Source organism: Podarcis cretensis, assembly GCF_951804945.1.
Source record: "Podarcis cretensis genome assembly, chromosome: 2".
Classification (NCBI taxonomy): Eukaryota; Metazoa; Chordata; class Lepidosauria; order Squamata; family Lacertidae; genus Podarcis; species Podarcis cretensis.
This window is the reverse complement of record NC_137171.1, coordinates 20,708,974-20,728,253: the sequence shown is the minus strand read 5'-3', so window position 1 is coordinate 20,728,253 and position 19,280 is coordinate 20,708,974. Positions and strand designations below refer to the sequence as shown.

Below are 19,280 nucleotides of genomic sequence, written 5' to 3'. Positions count from 1 at the left end.
AATGTCACGCTGGCCACGTGACCCGGAAGTGTCTCCGGACAGCGCTGGCCCCTGGCCTCTTAAGTGAGATGGGCGCACAACCCCAGAGTCTGTCAAGACTGGCCCGTACGGGCAGGGGTACCTTTACCTTTACATTCATATTTGGAAGGGACGCAGGTGGCGCTGTGGGTTAAAGCCTCAGTGCCTAGGGCTTGCCGATCGAAAGGTCGGCAGTTCGAATCCCTGCGGCGGGGTGCGCTCCCGCTGCTCGGTCCCAGCGCCTGCCAACCTAGCAGTTCGAAAGCACCTCCGGGTGCAAGTAGATAAATAGGGACCGCTTACCAGCGGGAAGGTAAACGGCGTTTCCGTGTGCGGCTCTGGCTTGCAAGAGCAGCAATGTCACGCTGGCCACGTGACCCGGAAGTGTCTCCGGACAGCGCTGGCCCCTGGCCTCTTAAGTGAGATGGGCGCACAACCCCAGAGTCTGTCAAGACTGGCCCGTACGGGCAGGGGTACCTTTACCTTTACCTTTTTACATTCATATTTGTGATGGCCTGGGACTCAGGCTCGGGCTCAGATCCAGAGGAGTCTCAGTCTGCACCGGATCCTTTGCCTCAGGCATCATCTGAACCAAGTCTGGGGTCTGATCCTGAAGAGTCCCAGTCTGCACAAGTTCCCCTGTAACAAACACCAGCTGGGCCGAGTCAGGGGCCTGAGCCTGCCCTGGCTCCAGATGCGGGGTTTACCTCGTTGCCTTCAGCTGGGCCATCACTTACAGCTGCTTCACTACTGGTTTGGTCAGGGGAGGCTGAGGCGGCCTCTGGGTCTAGTAACCCACCAACGTCTCCTGAGCTGCAGAGACTAAGGTCTGAGAGGAGAGACCTGAGTACTCGCAGGAGGAGTGCTCGCCTCCGGGCGAAACAGGGAGATGAGTCACCAGGGGATCAGGACCGGCCGTTACCCCGACAAAGATAAAAGGCTGTCAGACCCCGCCCCAGGTTGCAGGAGCAACATTGCTGTATGCCAGACCCTGCCTGAGATCCTGTACCTGTCCTTGCCTGGTTTCCTGCCTTGTGTCCTGCCTTGGCCCTGTTGGACTGACTCCTAGTGGAACCTATGGATTCTGGACTGGACCTGGGCCGCGGTTCTCGGGTTACCCCTGGGCCCAGCCCATTATTTTACTTTCAATTGCATAGGTTTTCTGCTCTGTTGTTTGCTGGCCTGGGCTCCTTTGGGAGGAAGGCAGGATAGGCTTTAAACAAACAAACAAACACACTTGGTTCCTCTGCACACCCTGAAGAGGTTCAGTTTGACAGCAGCAACCAAGGGCAGAACAAGCGCTGTGTGCAACATGGGGCAGCTACCAAAAACAGCACACCTACCTGGCGCTTTCTTATATAACAAGCAATTGCACTCGGAGAATGTTGCGATAAGTCAGCCATGCAGTCTGTTTCCCTGCTGGCATCCTCGCGATGAAGCGAGGATGTCATCATAGCTGAAGCAGATGCTTCCAGCTCTTGACTTATGTTGTTTGTACAATTTTCTGTTTCCCAAAATCAATAGCCATCTTTCAAAAGGAAGAAGAGGATGTCATCATGACACCAGGAACAGAACTGTACTGTACAGAATGTTACAGAGGCTCATGGGAGAGAGCTCGACACAGGAATGCTGGTTTTGGCGACTTCCCCGTATTGTTCATAAGGCTGCGTTAACCCCCAAGAAGCACGAAACTCTCCTATCCAGGTGTGTGCTTCACTCTTTGCAGGGTCAGAACCAAAAAGGTAAAGGTACCCCTGCCCGTATGGGCCAGTCTTGACAGACTCTGGGGTTGTGCGCCCATCTCACTCAAGAGGCCGAGGGCCAGCGCTGTCCGGAGACACTTCCGGGTCACGTGGCCAGCGTGACATCGCTGCTCTGGCTAGCCAGAGCCGCACACGGAAACGCCGTTTACCTTCCCGCTGGTAAGCGGTCCCTATTTATCTACTTGCACCCGGGGGTGCTTTCGAACTGCTAGGTTGGCAGGCGCTGGGACCGAGCAGCGGGAGCGCACCCCGCCGCAGGGATTCGAACTGCTGACCTTTTGATCGGCAAGCCCTAGGCGCTGAGGCTTTTACCCACAGCGCCACCCGCGTCCCCTACAGCCAATAAAAGGTGAAAAAAGGTGAAAAAAGGCAAAGGACCCATGGATGGTTAAGTCCAGTCAAAGGTGACTATGGGGTTGCGGTGCTCATCTTGCTTTCAGGCTAAGGGAGCCGGCGTTTGTCTACAGACAGCTTTCCGGGTCATGTGGTCAGCATGACTAAACCGCTTCTGCCACAACTGGACACCATGATGGAAACCAGAACAGCCGGGAACGCTGTTTACCTTCCCACCGCAGTGGTACCTATTTATCTACCTGCACTGGCATTCTTTTGAACTGCTAGGTGGACAGAAGCTGGGACAGAGCAACCAAGAGATCACTCCGTCACAGGGATTCAAACCGCCAACCTTCCAGTCGGCAAGCCCAAGAGGCTCAGTGGTTTAGACCACAGCACCACCCGCGTCAATATTATGCCTCCCAATGTGTCAATGCAATTTACAGATAAGAAGGCTACTTAGATGGGAAATGTATGGGACATTGAGATCCTAAAAGGAGGTGCAGTAATGATGAATTTAAAATGGCAACAACCTAGGCACATATCAAGCATATGAGGATACTTACTACAGATCAAGGCAACAGCCATGCGCAGCAGCTTGAATTGGCACTTCATTCCAGACCAGTTCTGGGGAAAGAGAGGAGAGGGGAGTCAACAATCTCCAATTAAGTGTTTCACATGCTGAGAATCTGGAGGTAGATATGAATCTAAAGGAACCAGAGGGCTCTCTCCTACCCCGCTCCCCACACACCCAATGCCAGCGAACTAGCTTCCCTGCAGCTTCTGCAGCCTTTGGCACACTCTCAACTCACTGGGCTTCAGGGCAGAGAGAAACAAAATCAAAGATTAGCTTTCTGAAGTCAGTCAATTCCGCCTGCTTCTTAAGTCAGCAGCAATGCTGGCCAGAAGAGGGAGATGTTTTAAAACAAACTGACAGGACGGGGAATGCCAATTTAATCCCCCTGCACCACACAACACTGCATAATCGCATGGGGTTTTGAACGCCTGTCCTTCCCGCTGTGAAACCCTTACTCAGGAGTCCCCAAGCAATTCTCACAGTTCATCTGTTGGGTGAAACATCTGGGGGTGGGTGGGGGACAAAAAAAGAGATAGGGGTTGACCCGCCACATGGTAAATTGTCATCTACTCTCTAACAATTTCACAGATGAAAAGAAGGACTCCTCTGCTGCAACAGAATAGAGATTCAAATATGAAACTCTTGCCCCTAGGTATGGTTGAATCTGTCAATTTCCATTTCTCTCTGTTTCTCATTTTTCAGTTCACATGTCTGCAGCAACCTGCAATTTAGGAAAAAGATCCTAATGAAACTTAAGCAGCAACTTAATGCAATTTTCTCCTAATAAACACATTTTTTTGTATGCCATTTTCAAGATTCTACGTATTTTCACAAGCAATTGTACTCACTAATATATGCATTTTATGCACACTGGCTGGACAACTGCAGCAAAAAACTGGAGAAGTGAAAATTTCAAAGGATATTTGTGTTTCAGTTCATATATGGGGCTGAGAAGGGCAAATCAGGTAGATTCTCATTAAAATGCAAACAACATCACTTTTGTCCCCAATCCCTATCTGCCCCAAATGGTTTTCTTTTAATGTATTATTCTGCGTTTCCTTTTATGGACAGAGCAGCATTTTTATATAGACCATCTTTAATGAGACTGATATCAGTTTATGCAAATAGCTCTCCTTTTCAATCTGTTACATGTTGCTTTCTCTCTCCCATCTACCTTCCCAATTGAAAGAAAAGAAACAACCTGCAGCATACACTGTGCTTTCCTAAGCAGGAAATTGGAAAGACCTTGTGGCACACAGCTTAGAAGTAGTGGAGGATCAATAAGAGAGCCCTGCTGCAAAGTAATGCAACCTGCAAAATTTAGAGGACAAGCTCAGTTCTCAAGGAAGAGAGACCGAAGGAAAGACTAATATTTAAGCACAGAGATGATGGGTTAGAATGGATAATGACCTTACAGGTGTAGTTAAGGCACTTTGCTGAATAGGTATTTAGGTAAGAAAGCACTCACTTCATCACATGTTCAATATTTGCACGCCGAGGCAATAACTAAAGGTGCTTTGCAGCATAGCCTTTCCAGAGTATGCAATCATGCTGACAATCTTCAGCATGGATTATGACTGGGGTAGCATCAGAAATGTTTATTCGTCAGGCTTGCACATTGATAGCATTTACTGCTGGTCAGATCAGCAAAAAAATTCTACCTGTCAAAACACGGTAGGCTCCTTTGGGTATTAAATAACACATCATGGAATCATACATAACATAGTGCCTGATCCTCTGTCCCCTTATTTAGATGTATCTTGCTCACATATTCTATAGCGCAGTGAAATCTGAATACAACTGTGACAAGTGAACAATTATTACAGATCAGTTGTGCTACTTGTGATCCATCCCCTGCCCCTACGGCCAGCTCCAGTGATTGCAAAAATTGCCACTAATTATATCTGTGACCTTGTGAGAATGTATCCAGGAAAAGCTAGAACTGCGAGATCATTATTGCCCATTACTTAGGGAAATTGCAAACTGTAAGGGAAGAAAGAGAAATGAACATTCCAGCTCATAACTTGCTCCGACGCAGAGGAGAATTTCTCATTTAGTTATTATGCAGCATCAAGGAAATACATGTTGGAATTGGTATCAGAAAGAGAGAAATTCTCAACCCTGTGCATGGCTATTCAGATGTAAGCCTCACTGACTTCAATGAGGCAAAGTTGTATAAGATTGCAGTCTTAAATATCTATCTCTTCTACCACTTTATATTATGTGTATCTCTAAAACACAGGACAGCAGAACATATGTTGCAGTGCTGACCAACATAACAGAAAGCAGACAAATCCAGAGTTAGTAACCTCAATATATTTAAAGATCAGGAGCTGAGACTTGAAGCACCCAGCTTTCTTTTCTCTGACAGAAGTCAGCGCTACCATCAGTTTGTCCTTGACACTAGGCAATGCCACAAAATATTGGCTGATCCAAAGGCAAGCTTCTTGAGTGCTGATTCTCAATAATTTCAGTGGATCAGGAAAGCTGAACAAGCCATAGGGATTTTTCCAGGGTGGGGTGTTAGCAAAGCAAATTCTACAAACAAACAAACAAACAAACAAACAAACAAACAAACAAACAAACAAACATATATATATATATATATATATATATATATATATATATATATATATATATATATAACTAGCATCAGAAAACAGGTTATCACTTCTAGTAGATCTGGTGACTGAGCTGTGTTGAGGCCTGGGTAGACCTGGCCTCTGAGAAGCTTATAGTCTAGGTCACTCCATTGTTTCCCAGCAGGTAGACTTGCTGTTTATCTATGGATGAACCTGATTGTCAGGTAACATCTTTCTACTTACCACTGGAACCCTCCATCCTTTTTCCCTGGCTCCCTTCATCTCCTCCAGCCCTTCACTAATTGCACTGCTGCTGCTGCTACAATCAACTTCATTGCCCACTTCCCACTGCACTGGTTTAAAAGACAGCTACAAACCATAAGCCAACAACAATGGACTACAGCTCGAGATTGCCATACACTCCTTCCAGCAAAATGAGTATAACTCTTTTCAATAGAACAGGCATCAGAACTACCCTCTGTAAGAATCAGTTATACTCAGTCTATTAACAGACACAGAAATGCCAGAAGATACCAACAGAACGGGGAAGAATTTGCTAGGTGTCACCATCAAAGGCATGGATCTTCTGCAATTCTGACTGCAGAATTCAGTGTGTGGATTGCAGATTCCTGGACATTATTGCTTGCATTTTTAAGAATCCTTCAAACCAAACAAATGTCAAAATAAATAAAAAAGAAGTGTGCATGCACACGAAAGCTTATACCCAGAACAAACTTAGTTGGTCTTTAAGGTGCTACTAGACAATTTTTTATTTATTTTTTATTTCGACTGCGTCAGACCAACACGGCTATCTACCTGAATCTAGAAACAAATGCCAACCTCTCGTATTCAGTGTTTTGATATATGTATGCTGGAAAGCTCATGCCATCAGCTTCTGGGGAGATCACCAATGTCATGAAACAAGTTGGCTTTTTTTATTTATCCTGTCCTTCCTCCAAGGAGCTCAGGGTGGCATACAACTGGGGTTGGTAAAAGGTAGTTCAGGATCTACTTATAGACCTGTTGGTGCTTTATAGAACATTGGCAAGGGTTTCTGTCTCTCAAGCGATCAGCCGTGGCAACAACAACATAACTTTCCCCATCTGAATGGGAGTGTTGAAATGAAGAAAGCTAACCAGGAGCAGACTGTTGTATGAAAGGACTATGAGGTTAGTTCTGGTACTGTACACAAATCTCTAGGCTCAGAATGCGCTTAGAGGCACCCTGTTCTTTAATACTAACTATATGCCTAAGGACTGATCGATTCTGACACTCAACATTCCTTTAATCTTATGTATTTTGCACCAGGCACTCATTGATGGATCTCAGGGTTCTAGTAAAAAAACAAAGTCGTGAGTCAGAGCATCTAATGTGTGAGCACAGAGTACACTGAAACAGGCTTGGCTACAGAACAAAAAAAACAACAAAAAAACCCACACACCCAACAATCTAGTAATACAGATGTGACAAGTCATCACCCCAGGAATTTTTCATAAGGCACTTCACAAAACTTTAAAGTCTCTGGCTGGGAATGTGGTAGACTCATTTTTCTTTTATGAACAAAGCTCTGGGTGAGATGCGAGGGCTAACCAAGCAAAATATTACAGATCAATAAATCTGAGCTTAAGAACCCAGAGATGAAAAATCAATAAATTTTATGTGCACTCTGGGGGTGGGGTCTGACAAGATGCACACACACTCATGGACATAGATCTGATGAGTTCTTCAATTTCCTTTTTTTATTGCACAAGCCCTGACAGTTTTATAACTTTATCCAAATCTCCTCACTTCCTCTCCTTCTTCCCCCTGAGAGGACAGTTTTAATCTCCCTCCTTCTATGGGGGTGGATGAACAAAGTTGAGGTGCAATTACCGTATTTTTCGCTCTATAACACACACCCGACCATAACACGCATGTAGTTTTTAGAGGAGAAAAACAAGAAAAAAAATATTCTGAACGAAACAGTGGATGTATGATTTTTGTGGTTCATGCTGTGGCCACAGACATGTGATCTAACAGTGAGTTTTGAGTAGCCCAATGCAAAAATCCTGAGGATCCATGCTTTGTAACCACGTTTTTGCACCACTGCGGCCCCAGGCAACAGTGGGTGCGTGATTTTTTTGGTCAAGATGTAGCCATGGGCATGCTATGTGATCTGATGGTGAATTTGGGGTGACCCAGTGCAAAAATCCTGAGGATCCATGTGGATCCGTGCTTTGTAACCACGTTTTAAGTGGGGAGGGAAGGAAAAACACTCAAGGGACAAGGAGCACGCGTGGGGTGTGTGGAGAAGGATGCTGCTAATAATGCAGAAGAGGGGTTTAAGGGGAGAAGGAACACGTGTGGTGTGTGTGGAGAAGGATGCTGCTAATAATGCTCCTTTAGAGCAAGCAGGCTCTGCTTTTCTCCCTCCTCCCCGCTCATCCCCGGCTTAGCGAGCTGAAAAACTTTGCTGCTATGTAGCGAGCTGAGTGGGGAGGAGAGAGGGACAGAGAGCCTGCTTGCTTTAAAGGCTTTATACTCGTGTAAGCGGCTCCTCTCCTCTCCCGCTTTGCTCCTTTAAAGAAACAGGCTCTCTGTCCCTCTCTCCTCCCCACTCAGCGGCTCTTCTCCCGCTTTGCTGTTTCAAAGTGAGCCACGGAGGAGGGAAGGAAGGGGAACCATGGATCCTCTGCTCACGACTGCAGCAGACAGATCCCCCCGCCATCCGTAGGCATTCCCTCCATAACACACACAGACATTTCCCCTTACTTTCTAGGAGGAAAAAAGTGAGTGTTATGGTGCAAAAAATACGGTAGTTGTTCAGTGCCGGGTGTTTCATGTTAATAGTCCCCAGGGAATGTGAAGATAAGACATATAAGCAAATGGCAAGAGATGCTTTTTTGTGAGCCTTTCCAGCTTTTGTCGACCTCTGGAGACTCCCTAACAGGTCCCTAAAAAAATGTGCAGATGAGCAGCACAAACATAGGCAGACTCCAAATGCGTCGCAGAGCTTTGTATATGTCTACAATTCACAGCCGAAGTCTTGGTTAGCAGCTGAGTTGATCCTTAAAAAGGTAAAGGACGCCTGACAGTTAAGTCCAGTCACAGATGATTCTGGGGTTGCGGCGCTCATCTCACTTTACAGGCTAAGGGAGCCAGTGTTTGTCCACAGACAGTTTTTCTGGGTCATGTGGCCAGCATGACTAAGCTGCTTCTGGCGCAACGGAATACCGAAACCAGAGCAGTGCACAGAAATGCCATTTACCTTCCCGCCAGAGCAGTACCTATTTATCAACTTGCACTGTGACGTGCTTTCGAACTGCTAGGTTGGCAGGAGCTGAGACAGAGCAATGGTAGCTCACCTCGTCACGGGGATTCAAACCGCTGACCTTCTGATCAGCAAGCCCAAGAGGCTCAGTTAGCCATGGTAACTGACTATCGGGGACTTCAAATATTGTATGTTTGGGTTCATTTTAGGATGGATGAATCTGCCAGTTTTAGTCTCTGTTTCTAACTTTTCCAACCGTAAGTTTTGCTTGCCCCATTTCCAAATACGTTTGCAATTGAAAACAACGGCTGGATTTTAGAAAAACATCTCTGCATCTGATCACTTGGGGGGGGTACATATTCGCAAACTTAGGACAACTGTCTTTGAGGAAAAGGATTTTCATAAAGCTAGTTCGGGATAATGCTTTTATGGTCTACAAAATTTTTAATAAACCACAACAGAACTGGAAATACAGTTGGCAAAGACAGCAAAAGAATTCAGGTCTACAGTTGACTGAAAATATTTTGCAGTACATCTGGAGGGCTGGCTTATACCTTCTCTGTTAGAGTGACAATGGGGTAGTCTTAGTATAAGGTTATTTCTAGATAGTTTTATATCCCGCAGAGATTAAGAAAGATTATGAGATCAGGAATAAGTATTTGCTGGAAAGGATGTCACAGGAAGGGAACTTACATCTAGTGGGTCTGCCCTCAAATGCAAACATACCTGGTAGAAGTCATGCATGTTAGTTGTATTATAGCAGGTTTTTGCTTACAGGGCTTTCCTTTATTTTTTTAAGATCTTGCAAAAATGAAAGATCGAGATTCAAAGCATATCACTGCAAATATATTGAACTTAATTTGGCTCTGGAAAGACTTTGAAATGCCAAATGTCAGTGAATTAGCAAGATGTGGGACATTGTAGTTATAGAACCAAGCAAAACATGTTTTATTAAACTGAGAACAGCCAGAATTTCTGGTGATACACTTACAAGTTACTTGGGAGACTGACTTATCCCCTATATACCCAGTAGGCCACTACGGTCTGCGGGAGTCTTCATCCTGCAAGTTCCATATATCTCAGAAGCCTGCTCTACAATAACTCTGTGAAGGGCTTTCAGGGTGGTTGGCCCATTCTGTGGAATAGCATTTCTGTTGAGAGGTGACAGGTTCACTCTGCACTTTCTGGAAACAGTTGAATATATTTTTGTTCCAACAGGCTTTCCCAGTTCTATAAATGGGTCTGTGCCATGGGTGTCTATTTTGTTCAGGGAAGTTTTTAACGTGTGATATTTTATTGTATTTTTGCTTTCTATGGAAGCCGCCCAGAGTGGCTGGGGAGGCCCAGCCAGATGGGCGGGGTATAAATAATAATTATTATTATTATTATTATTATTATTATTATTATTATTATTATTATTATTTGTATTGCATTGCTTTGTTTTTACTATATTTGTTTTTTGTGAGCTTTTTTAAAAAAAGTTTTCATTTCATTTTGCAATGTATTTTGCAATATATTTCATTTTGCAACAAGAACTATTGCAAACTCATTGACTATCTTTGCATTATTCACCCATAACAGCATTCAAGGTGTCACAAAAGAAAGGGAAATACATCACCACACCATGCAAATAACATACAAAAATAAACTCTAATCAAGGAGATCTCTCCAAAGGCCACCATGAATCTGTGAGGAAGTCCTCGTCTGCTCTTCCTGTCTCATGTACATCAATCAGCTTGAGGTGTTTGTGTAGAAGCTGATTAATAAAATTTTAATTACAGTGGTGCCCCGCAAGACGAATGCCTCGCAAGACGAAAAACTCGCTAGACGAAAGAGTTTTCCGTTTTGGAGGTGCTTCGCAAAACGAATTTCCTATGGGCTTGCTTCACAAGACAAAAATGTCTTGCGAGTTCCTGTGGGGTTTTTTCCCTCCCCCCCCCTTATCTAAGCCGCTTATCCGCTTATCCGCTAAGCCGCTAAAAGCCGCTAAACCGCTAATAGCGCTAATCCGTCAATGGGCTTGCTTCGCAAGACGAAAAAACCGTTAGACGAAGAGACTCGCGGAACGGATTCTTTTCGTCTTGCGAGGCACCACTGTATTGACAGCAATAATAATGAAGTAAAAATATTTGTTAATATTTTGCTGTGGAAGAACATAGCAAGAACACCCCCACATCGTTCAGCCTGGACACTGAGGTCCAGCTCCGAGGGCCTTCTGGTGGTTCCCTCCCTGTGAGAAGTGAGGTTGCACGGAACCAGGCAGAGGGCCTTCTCAGCAGTGGTGCCCACCCTGTAGAACACTCTCCCATCAGATGTCAAGGAGATAAGCACCGTATTTTTTGCTCTATAAGATGCACTAGACCACAAGACGCACCTAGTTTTTGGAAGAGGAAAACAAGGGGAAAAAAAATTCTGAATCCCAGAAGCCAGGACAGCCAGCAGGATCACAGTGCAGCGATCCCGCTGGCTGTCTTGGCTTATGGGATAGCCGCGTGCAGCCTTTCCCAGGCAGGGGGTGAAAGTTCCCCCTGCCCGGGAGAGGCTGCACACGGCTAAGGCTCCCCCAAGAGCCGCCCTCCCTTTAAAGAGTGTGCAGAGTGTGTGTGCGGCTCTTGGGGCTTTTCCCCAAGGAGGGAGAAGGGCAGCCCCTCTCCCTCCTCGGGGAAAAGCCCTGAAGAGCCGCACACACACTCCACACGGCTCTTTAAAGGGAGCGCTGAACAGAACCTCCCGCCTGCATTCGCTCCATAAGATGCACACACATTCCCCCTTACTTTTTAGGAGGGGGAAAGTGCGTCTTATAGAGTGAAAAATATGGTAACTATATAACCTTTAGAAGACACCTGAAGGCAGCCCTGTATAGGGAAGCTTTTTAAGGTTTAATGTTTTATTATGTTTTTATATACGTTGGAAGCCACCCAGAGTGGCTGGGGCAACGCAGTCAGATGGGCGGGGGTACAAGTAATAGATTATGATGATCAAGAATGAATTCCAGATGTTGTAAAAACAGGGGTTGGTATGGATAGGCTGTGAATATTCTGTTAAGTTTCTTCATATTGTAAACTAACAAAATATTAACAAGGATTATCTTATTTTTGGAACCATGGAGATCAGGTTTTGAATGTGCCTCCATGGAGAAGGGTACCTCTAAGAAGCAGGCATGATGCAATGTGGGACTGACATCATGCATATTGAAGAAAACCACACGGCTCTCGACGGTCCCACCAGCACCTTCATCTGTAGTACAGAACAGAGGAGTGCCAGCATCTATGGACTGTGGTGAAGTGTGATTTGTGCCCTGGATATGAATCTGACAAGTCTCAAAGACCACCATGCAGATATGCCTCTAGGCTAATGATTCAGGCAGTGAGGGAAATTGCTGGAGAATGCTCCCATCTGTGTCTTACAGTGCTCATGGGTTTTGTCTTACTCCAGCCACTGAACAAAAAAACCCCAAAACCTTTGCTTCTTTTCTTCTAAACTAATTTTCTTTTACGCAGTTCTCCGCAGAGATTAGTAACATAGTCAAAAGGCTCAGGGTGCTGCTATTAAATATTGCGTCTTCTCCTCCACTCTTTATTTTCATGCATCTTTATTTAGTTTATTTCCCCCCTTTATTACTTCCCGTCGGGTGAAATGCCTTATTGCTTGCTCTTCGTTTATTTATTTGCAGGAACATTTCATTCTGCAGCCAAGGACGTTTTTATTTCTTGCAGCTACCCAGAGGCACTCAGGGAAGCAAAAAGATTCCAACAAACCTTTTCTCCCACAAGCAAACGAAAAAGCGTAACGAAAAGATGAGCACTGACATTAATGGGATGCAGCAACAAATGCAAAAGATCATTTTCATTATGGAAGATTTCCCCTCATCAGCATTAAGTGAGAACGCTTTGTTTCAAATGCCAGAACTGGGTAATGTGAGAAGATTCTACAGCCAAGCATGAACAACATAGACTCTTGTGGCATCATAAACTAACACATCTATTATGGTATAAGCTTTTGATGGGATGCTGTACATGAATACCATATGTGCCACTCTAAAAGCGCGGGGGAAACTTGTGTGAAATAGAAAGGTGACAAAAGTGATTCACACAAACAATTTGAAACAGACTTATGGGCATACCAGAGCTACATAGTTTGGTCTGCTAATCTGTTCCCACTGACTAATTAACTAATTTTATTTATTAGATTTATCTGCTACCCTTTATCAAAAGATTTCAGGGTGGTTCACAAGATAAAAATACAAGAAAAAAGCACAAATAAAAAGTTAGAACAGAAACAACGAAACAATAGCCCACCCCAAACACATTTAAAAGGACGTAGAATATTAATCAGCCAAAGGCCTGGTTAAAGAGGAATGTTTTTGCCTGGCACCTAAATATACATATATAATGAAGGCACCAGGCGAACCTTCCTGGGGAGAGCATTCCACAAACATTCTGCATTTTCATCATAAATGGAACACTGTCAAAAGCTGGAGCATTTCTGGAAGTCAGCCTAAACACAGAAGCTTCCCCCCTTAATTCCTTATCTGTAGTTCATAGCTCTGTGCTGTGGTCATACACTCAGACAAGGATGCCTATACTTTGCAAAGGCAATTTGATTTAGCCAATAACGCTGATGACGACCAGCAGAAGACCTTTCTTTGGGGCTTCCCACAGGCATCTGGTTGGCCACCGTGAGAACAGGACGCCAGACTAGTTGGGCCATTGTCCACTGGCTCTTCTTATGTTCTTAAAAGCTTAATGAAGAGAAAGTAATAACCGCAGCAGTTGGCTGTTCCTAATATTCCAAGCAGAAATTCCGTTCAGTGAAGTCATGCCATTCCTGGTCTCTAACTCAAATTGTATCACTACTTACTCTAGTACTTACCATTACTATGTTGGCTAGGTGAGCAGATATCAGGGCGTACACGCCTCCAGATGAGCCCACGACAGGTGCAGTCATATCAGCAATAGACACTGCTAAGGAACCTTAGAGAGAGAAACGGGGAGGGGGAAAACTTTTATTGCAAACACCTTGCTAAGCAAGAGTCAATCTTCTTCCTCTTTTTTTTTTTTTTTTTTTTGCACATGAAGTTCTCAGAAAAAGGGGCATTTACAGATCATCACAAACCTTGCTAAGCAAAGGAGCTGACCTCCTCCCTCTTTTTCGCACATGGAAAGGGCACCTACAGATTGTTGTTAATTCGTTCTGGAGGTCCGTTCTTAACCTGAAACTGTTCTTAACCTGAAGCACCACTTTAGCTCATGGGGCCTCCTGCTGCTGCCACGCTGCCAGAGCACGATTTCTGTTCTTATCCTGAAGCAAAGTTCTTTACCCGAGGTACTATTTCTGGGTTAGTGGAGTCTGTAACCTGAAGTGTATGTAACCCGAGGTACCACTGTAGTATGTGAAGCCACAGTCAATGACAGGCAGAGTCAAATCAATCTAATTTTGGGCGTGGGGAGAGCACTGGGCCAGTCCTGCTTTCCAAGCCTATATCATTTTGCTGATGGAGGAAAAGTACAAGGTGGCCACACACACACACCTCGACCCTCTTGCAGCTAAAAGACACTTGGGGAAGAAATTGGTCATATGGTCCCCATGCATATTTGCATCCTAGTGGGGATGAGACACTAGCCTAACTTAAAGTCCCAGGTGAGTGAGGCTTCGCACCTGTGCACTCTCTCTGTTCCAAGGGTTCTATGCAGCCCTATATCTACATCTATTTTAGAGGTGGGATGGGAAGTTAAAACGCACACCATTGTGCTTGTGTCTTCCAATCAGTAGAGCCTGGATCCAGGGTCCATTTTGCTACAGGGAGGTTACCTGTAATTTGCAAGGCTAGGGAACAAAACCAAATGAACTCGTGCAGGACCACACACAAAAACCTATTGGGAACTTTTGTGATTTGGGCACTTTTCTACTAATAATGGGCAGTGTGATAGATAGGTCCCCTGAAGTCGTTATTTGAATTGGAGTCGCGTTTTGGAAATACAATCACTGTTTCGAGACCTTCCAGTGCTCTCACGCAAATGGAGATTGTGCTTGTTTCCCAAAGTCTGCACACCTGACAAGTTAGATCAGAAGCAAAGAGCAGATGATGTGGACAAATGGGCTGGCCGCATGCTAGAAAGACAAGCTAACTGGCAGCTGATGCTATAGCTGCTGAAGGCCAAGCTACAAATTCCCCTTCATCATTTTTAAAAACAAACAAAAAGGTCACTGGAGCTTGCATTTAGGTGTGGGGGGTTCTATTTCTTTCTGTACCAAATTCCCCCCTCAAGCTGCTTTTCCCTGCACACACACAGAGAAAAAAGAGACACTCCTCCTCAGCCATCCTTCCTCCACTCTCAAATGCATCCTCCAATGGCTTGGGGACAGGCCACCTGAAGGATCATCCCCTTCCATATATACTTGGCCAGGCCCTAAGATAATCTTCAGAAGCCTCTTCTCTGCCCCCCCCCCCCAATCACCACAAAATGAGGTGAGGCAGGCAGGGCTACTTATGAGAGGGCCTTTTCAGTGTTGGTGTCCTATTTATGGAATGCCCTACTGTACAGTCAACTTCCAAAGCGTTTGAAAACCAAAACACAGCTTCTGATTGGTGACAGGAAGCTCCTGCAGCCAACCAGAAGCTGCAGAAGCCCTGTCGGACATTTGGCTTCCAAAATAACATTCGAAAACCGGAACACTCACTTCTGGGTTTCAAACGTTCTGGAGCTGATTAGTTTGGGAGCCAAGGCATTTGAGATCCAAGGTACGACTATACAAAGAACCATTCTTTGCCTGCCGTTTTTCCTCTTCACTCTCTTCCTCCAGCCACGTTTCCCCAGCCAGTGTCCAATCTTAATTCTCTTCCTTTTGCCTGTCTTCACTGTTGGAGCACCCATTTTTAACTGTGTGGTTGTTGTTGTTTTAAATGAAGAGGCACATCTCATGTGTCCATCTTAACCACCCGGTTAAGAATTTTGCATAAATATTTTTGGTCCCCCCCCTCCTGTATATTTACAACTGAACTGTATTTGTGTCCACACTACTGCTGACGGTACCCACTCCTTTCTCTCCACTGCGAACAATTTGAAATTGTTACAGAAAATATTTTCACCTGCATGCTGCAAAATAATTGGTTGCAAGCTAAGAGATATTTTTCCGCCTGTGATTTTTCCTGGCAACTTCTTTTTAGACCAGCTCCATCCTTTTAATGAGAAGGCAACACACCTTCACCCAGCTTTTTTTAAATTCTTAGCATTTCCCCCCCCCCCCCACAGTCTGACACAGTTAAGGCGGGGTGTGTGTGTGACGACGACACAAAATCAGCTGAGGAGAGGCAAAATATGTACGGTGGATGGATGAAAGAGGAGGGGGGTAAGAATCAAACACACAGAGCTGGAAAACGAGAGAGTCAGAGACAGAGAGCACAGATGTGATATTCTCAAAGTAACAAAAGCAAAAAAGAGCAAAGACAGGTTATTTTGCCAAGCACTCCATACACTAAAGCAGGCCTGCCTGAAATTTAATTACAACTCCCACCAGCCCCTGCAAGCAAGGCCAATGGCCAGGGATGCTGTGAGTTGCACTCTAGCAATATCTGGAGGTTCCCCACATTTTGGATGGCCAGAGACACTGAGGATGGAAAAGGATGGGAAGAGTTGGAATGGTACACATGTGAGCACACATGTAGACTTCATTTCAGGCCTACTTCTCCCTGAGTTGAAGGAGAGAAGGCAAATCCACAACCTCCCAAGGGAGAGCGTTCCACTGTCGAACAGCTCTTACTGTCAAAAAAATTTTTTACCGTATGTTTAGTTGGAATTTCCTTTCTTGCAACTTGAAGCCATTGGTTCAAGTCCTACCCTCCAGAGCAGGAGAAAGCAAGCTTGTTCCCTCTTCCATGTGACAGCCCTTGAGATATTTGAAGATGGCTATCGCATCTCCTCTCAGCCTCCTCTTTTCCAGGCTAAACATACCCCAGCACCTTCAATTGCTGCTGATAAGGCTTAGTTTCCAGACCCTTGATAATCTTGGTTTCCCTCCTCTGCACATGTTCCAGCTTGTCAAAGTCTTTCTTATATTGTGGTGCCCAGAACTGGACACAGTATTCCATGTGTGGTCTGATCAAGGCAGAATAGAGCGGTACTATTACTTCCCTTGATCTGGACACTATACTTCTGTGAATGCAGCCTAGAATAGCATTAGCTTTTCTTGCTGCTGCATCTCATGGTTTACTCATGTTAATCCTGTGTGGACTTGTACCACTGGCTATGTCAGTCATAGGACCAGATACTCCAGAGCCCCCTCCCTATTCCTAGCTTTCTAATCCAATTATGACATATATGCTTCCCACCTCCATGTACTGCCTCATAGTACATAACTCTCTATTTTTATTTGTTCAATAAGGCACACTTCGATTGCAGCTTTATTTGTTCATTGTAGCAAGACTTGCTATATAGGTAAGGACCAGGGCAAGGGAAAGGGACAAATAGCTAAACCTGCCAATCACTGCCCCAGCCATCCCATGACACCCTCCCTGCAGTTGCCTCTTGCTCTCTCCTCTTGTTATAATTAGATTTGATCTATCATCAAGCCAGCTTCCTTCACCTCCAAACTGCAGAGGCGCAAGACGTGAATAACAAATGCAGTACAAATGTAAAAATCAATCAGTCCATGAAGATCTATCATAGATTCACTGGTCATTGGAAAGTTGCCATGTTGGGCCCGAACCAAAATCCTTCAGCTGACAATTACTGACACTGCGGTAAACAAAGCTAAAGCCAAATCAGATATATAGATTAAAAAATAACTCCTGGGTACTTTATGCCTCAGGAAATCTCTTCACATGAAAAAAGGGTAAAGGTAAAGGTAAAGGGACCCCTGACCATTAGGTCCAGTCGTGACCGACTCTGGGGTTGCAGCGCTCATCTCGCTCTATGGGCCGAGGGAGCTGGCGTTTGTCCGCAGACAGCTTCCGGGTCATGTGGCCAGCATGACTAAGCCGCTTCTGGCGAACCAGAGCAGCACACGGAAACGCCGTTTATCTTCCCGCCGGAGTGGTTCCTATTTATCTACTTGCACTTGACGTGCTTTCGAACTGCTAGGTTGGCAGGAGCTGGGACCGAGCAACGGGAGCTCACCCCGCCACAGGGATTCGAACCGCCGACCTTCTGATCAGCAAGTCCTAGGCTCTGTGGTTTAACCCACAGCGCCACCCACGTCCCTGAAAAAAGGGTAGTAAGCCCCAAAACTGCATCTATGGCCTTATAACTGATTTCTCCCCCTCATAACTAATGCTTAATTATAGTAGTTCCTGATTCTGCGCTCACTGTACAGCTCAACTGAGAAATGGGATCCTCCTTAATGAGGGTCCTGGTTGTGTGTGGGCCCCTAAGGCACCCCCACAGGGTAAGCTGTTGCTGGGCATGGCCCAAGACTTAACAGTCGGGCCCTCGGATCATGCCAGGCTGTTTGTGCCAATCCGGATGGACGGCGTGATTCCGGGGCCTATAAAAGCGGCAGCGCGATGTAATCGGGGGCACTTGCTTTGTGCTGCCAAACACCCTCCCCCCTCCCTAATTTTAGGTGCTGCTGCTTAGGCCTTGCTTTGGATTGGGTCACCTGATTTGGAACAGGGGCTGGGTAGGAATTTTCCCATTTGGCAGACTGGCTGTAGCAACTTGGTTTTCGCCTACCCCCTTAGCAATCGTCACTACTTTGTAAGGTTAGGTGGTTAGGCATTGGCTTATTGAAATGTGTGGGAGGGGAGGTGCGGCCATGACCTGCCTTTCCAGAAACAGGGTATTCCGGTAAAGGAATCTGGGGGTCCTGGATCTCGTCCGAAGTCCACTTGAGGGGCTAGGGCCATGCCAGGACCACAGGAACCCCGGGGTGAGCTTCGGTTGATCTTCATCGACGTTGCACCCTTGTTTGGTGTTTACCCTTTCAGACTACCATCCAGGGAGGCAGGAGTCAGTTATAGTCTGTTGCCAATGCCTAAGCCAATACCGCTCACTTTGCTGTAATCAATAAAGTTGTGGCCTAAAATTTTGCCCAATAACTTAAACTAAAATTATGTGTCAGTGTGTAGTTATTTACAGGGGAAGGGCTTGGGGACCTCAAAGCACAAACACGGCACTAGGAAAAACTACAATAACTTTCTCAGTTACCAACAGAAGTCCTGTTCACATGTCTTCATTTAAACATGCAACAGCTTAGAACTGGGGCAGGGGCACTGACCCCCCATAATCCTGAGCTGATGGGCTCCGCTCCCAGCTTTCACATTTTTAGTGCAAACGTCTGAGGAAGGTGTGCTCTTTTAACAAGCTTAGAATCATCACAGCAATTAGCAAACAGGAACCTTGAGAAGACAGAGGATCCTACTGCAGAGAGATTTGTAGGCACATTGTAGGCCCACGTGCCTGGAGGTTGGGAGAAAAAATTATCAGGTCCACATTTTAAAGTGGACCAACGCAATTTGCACTCCCTGAAACAATCAGCAAAACAATTCACAGCTATCCTTTGTAATTTGAACATCTATGAATCTTGTGATGTAGGCAAACGACATGTACAAAAATACATACATAGGTGAAAAGAACATAACAGTGTATTATATTAGGGCAAATGCTTGCAAAATGTAAATATTAGACAAATTGCGCATTAGAAGGAAAGCAAACTAAAATGTTAGATTTTTTATGTAGCTTAAAAAAAAATACAAACTGATGCAGAAATGTGGAGAACTGAACTAAATACTAGAAAAATAAGAAACTGAGAGAAACCAA

The 19,280-nt window shown here is 45.2% G+C and overlaps 2 protein-coding genes across 11 annotated transcripts in view; both read right to left on the bottom strand.

Moving 5' to 3' along the window:
• RNF135 (ring finger protein 135) overlaps positions 1–19,280 on the bottom strand; it is a gene marked incomplete at its 5' end in the record, with an annotated part of 230,923 nt that overhangs the window by 11,171 nt on the left and 200,472 nt on the right. The window lies entirely within an intron of this gene.
• Positions 1–19,280, bottom strand: part of RHBDL3 (rhomboid like 3) — a 133,418-nt gene that overhangs the window by 1,942 nt on the left and 112,196 nt on the right. For all 10 annotated transcript variants that reach the window (XM_079965538.1, XM_079965533.1, XM_079965536.1 and 7 more), the window contains 2 exons: positions 13,396–13,496; positions 2,681–2,741 (listed from right to left, as the gene is read on the bottom strand). In XM_079965538.1, coding sequence (XP_079821664.1) covers positions 2,681–2,741; positions 13,396–13,496 — 162 coding nt within the window. The remainder of the gene's footprint in view (positions 1–2,680; positions 2,742–13,395; positions 13,497–19,280) is intronic.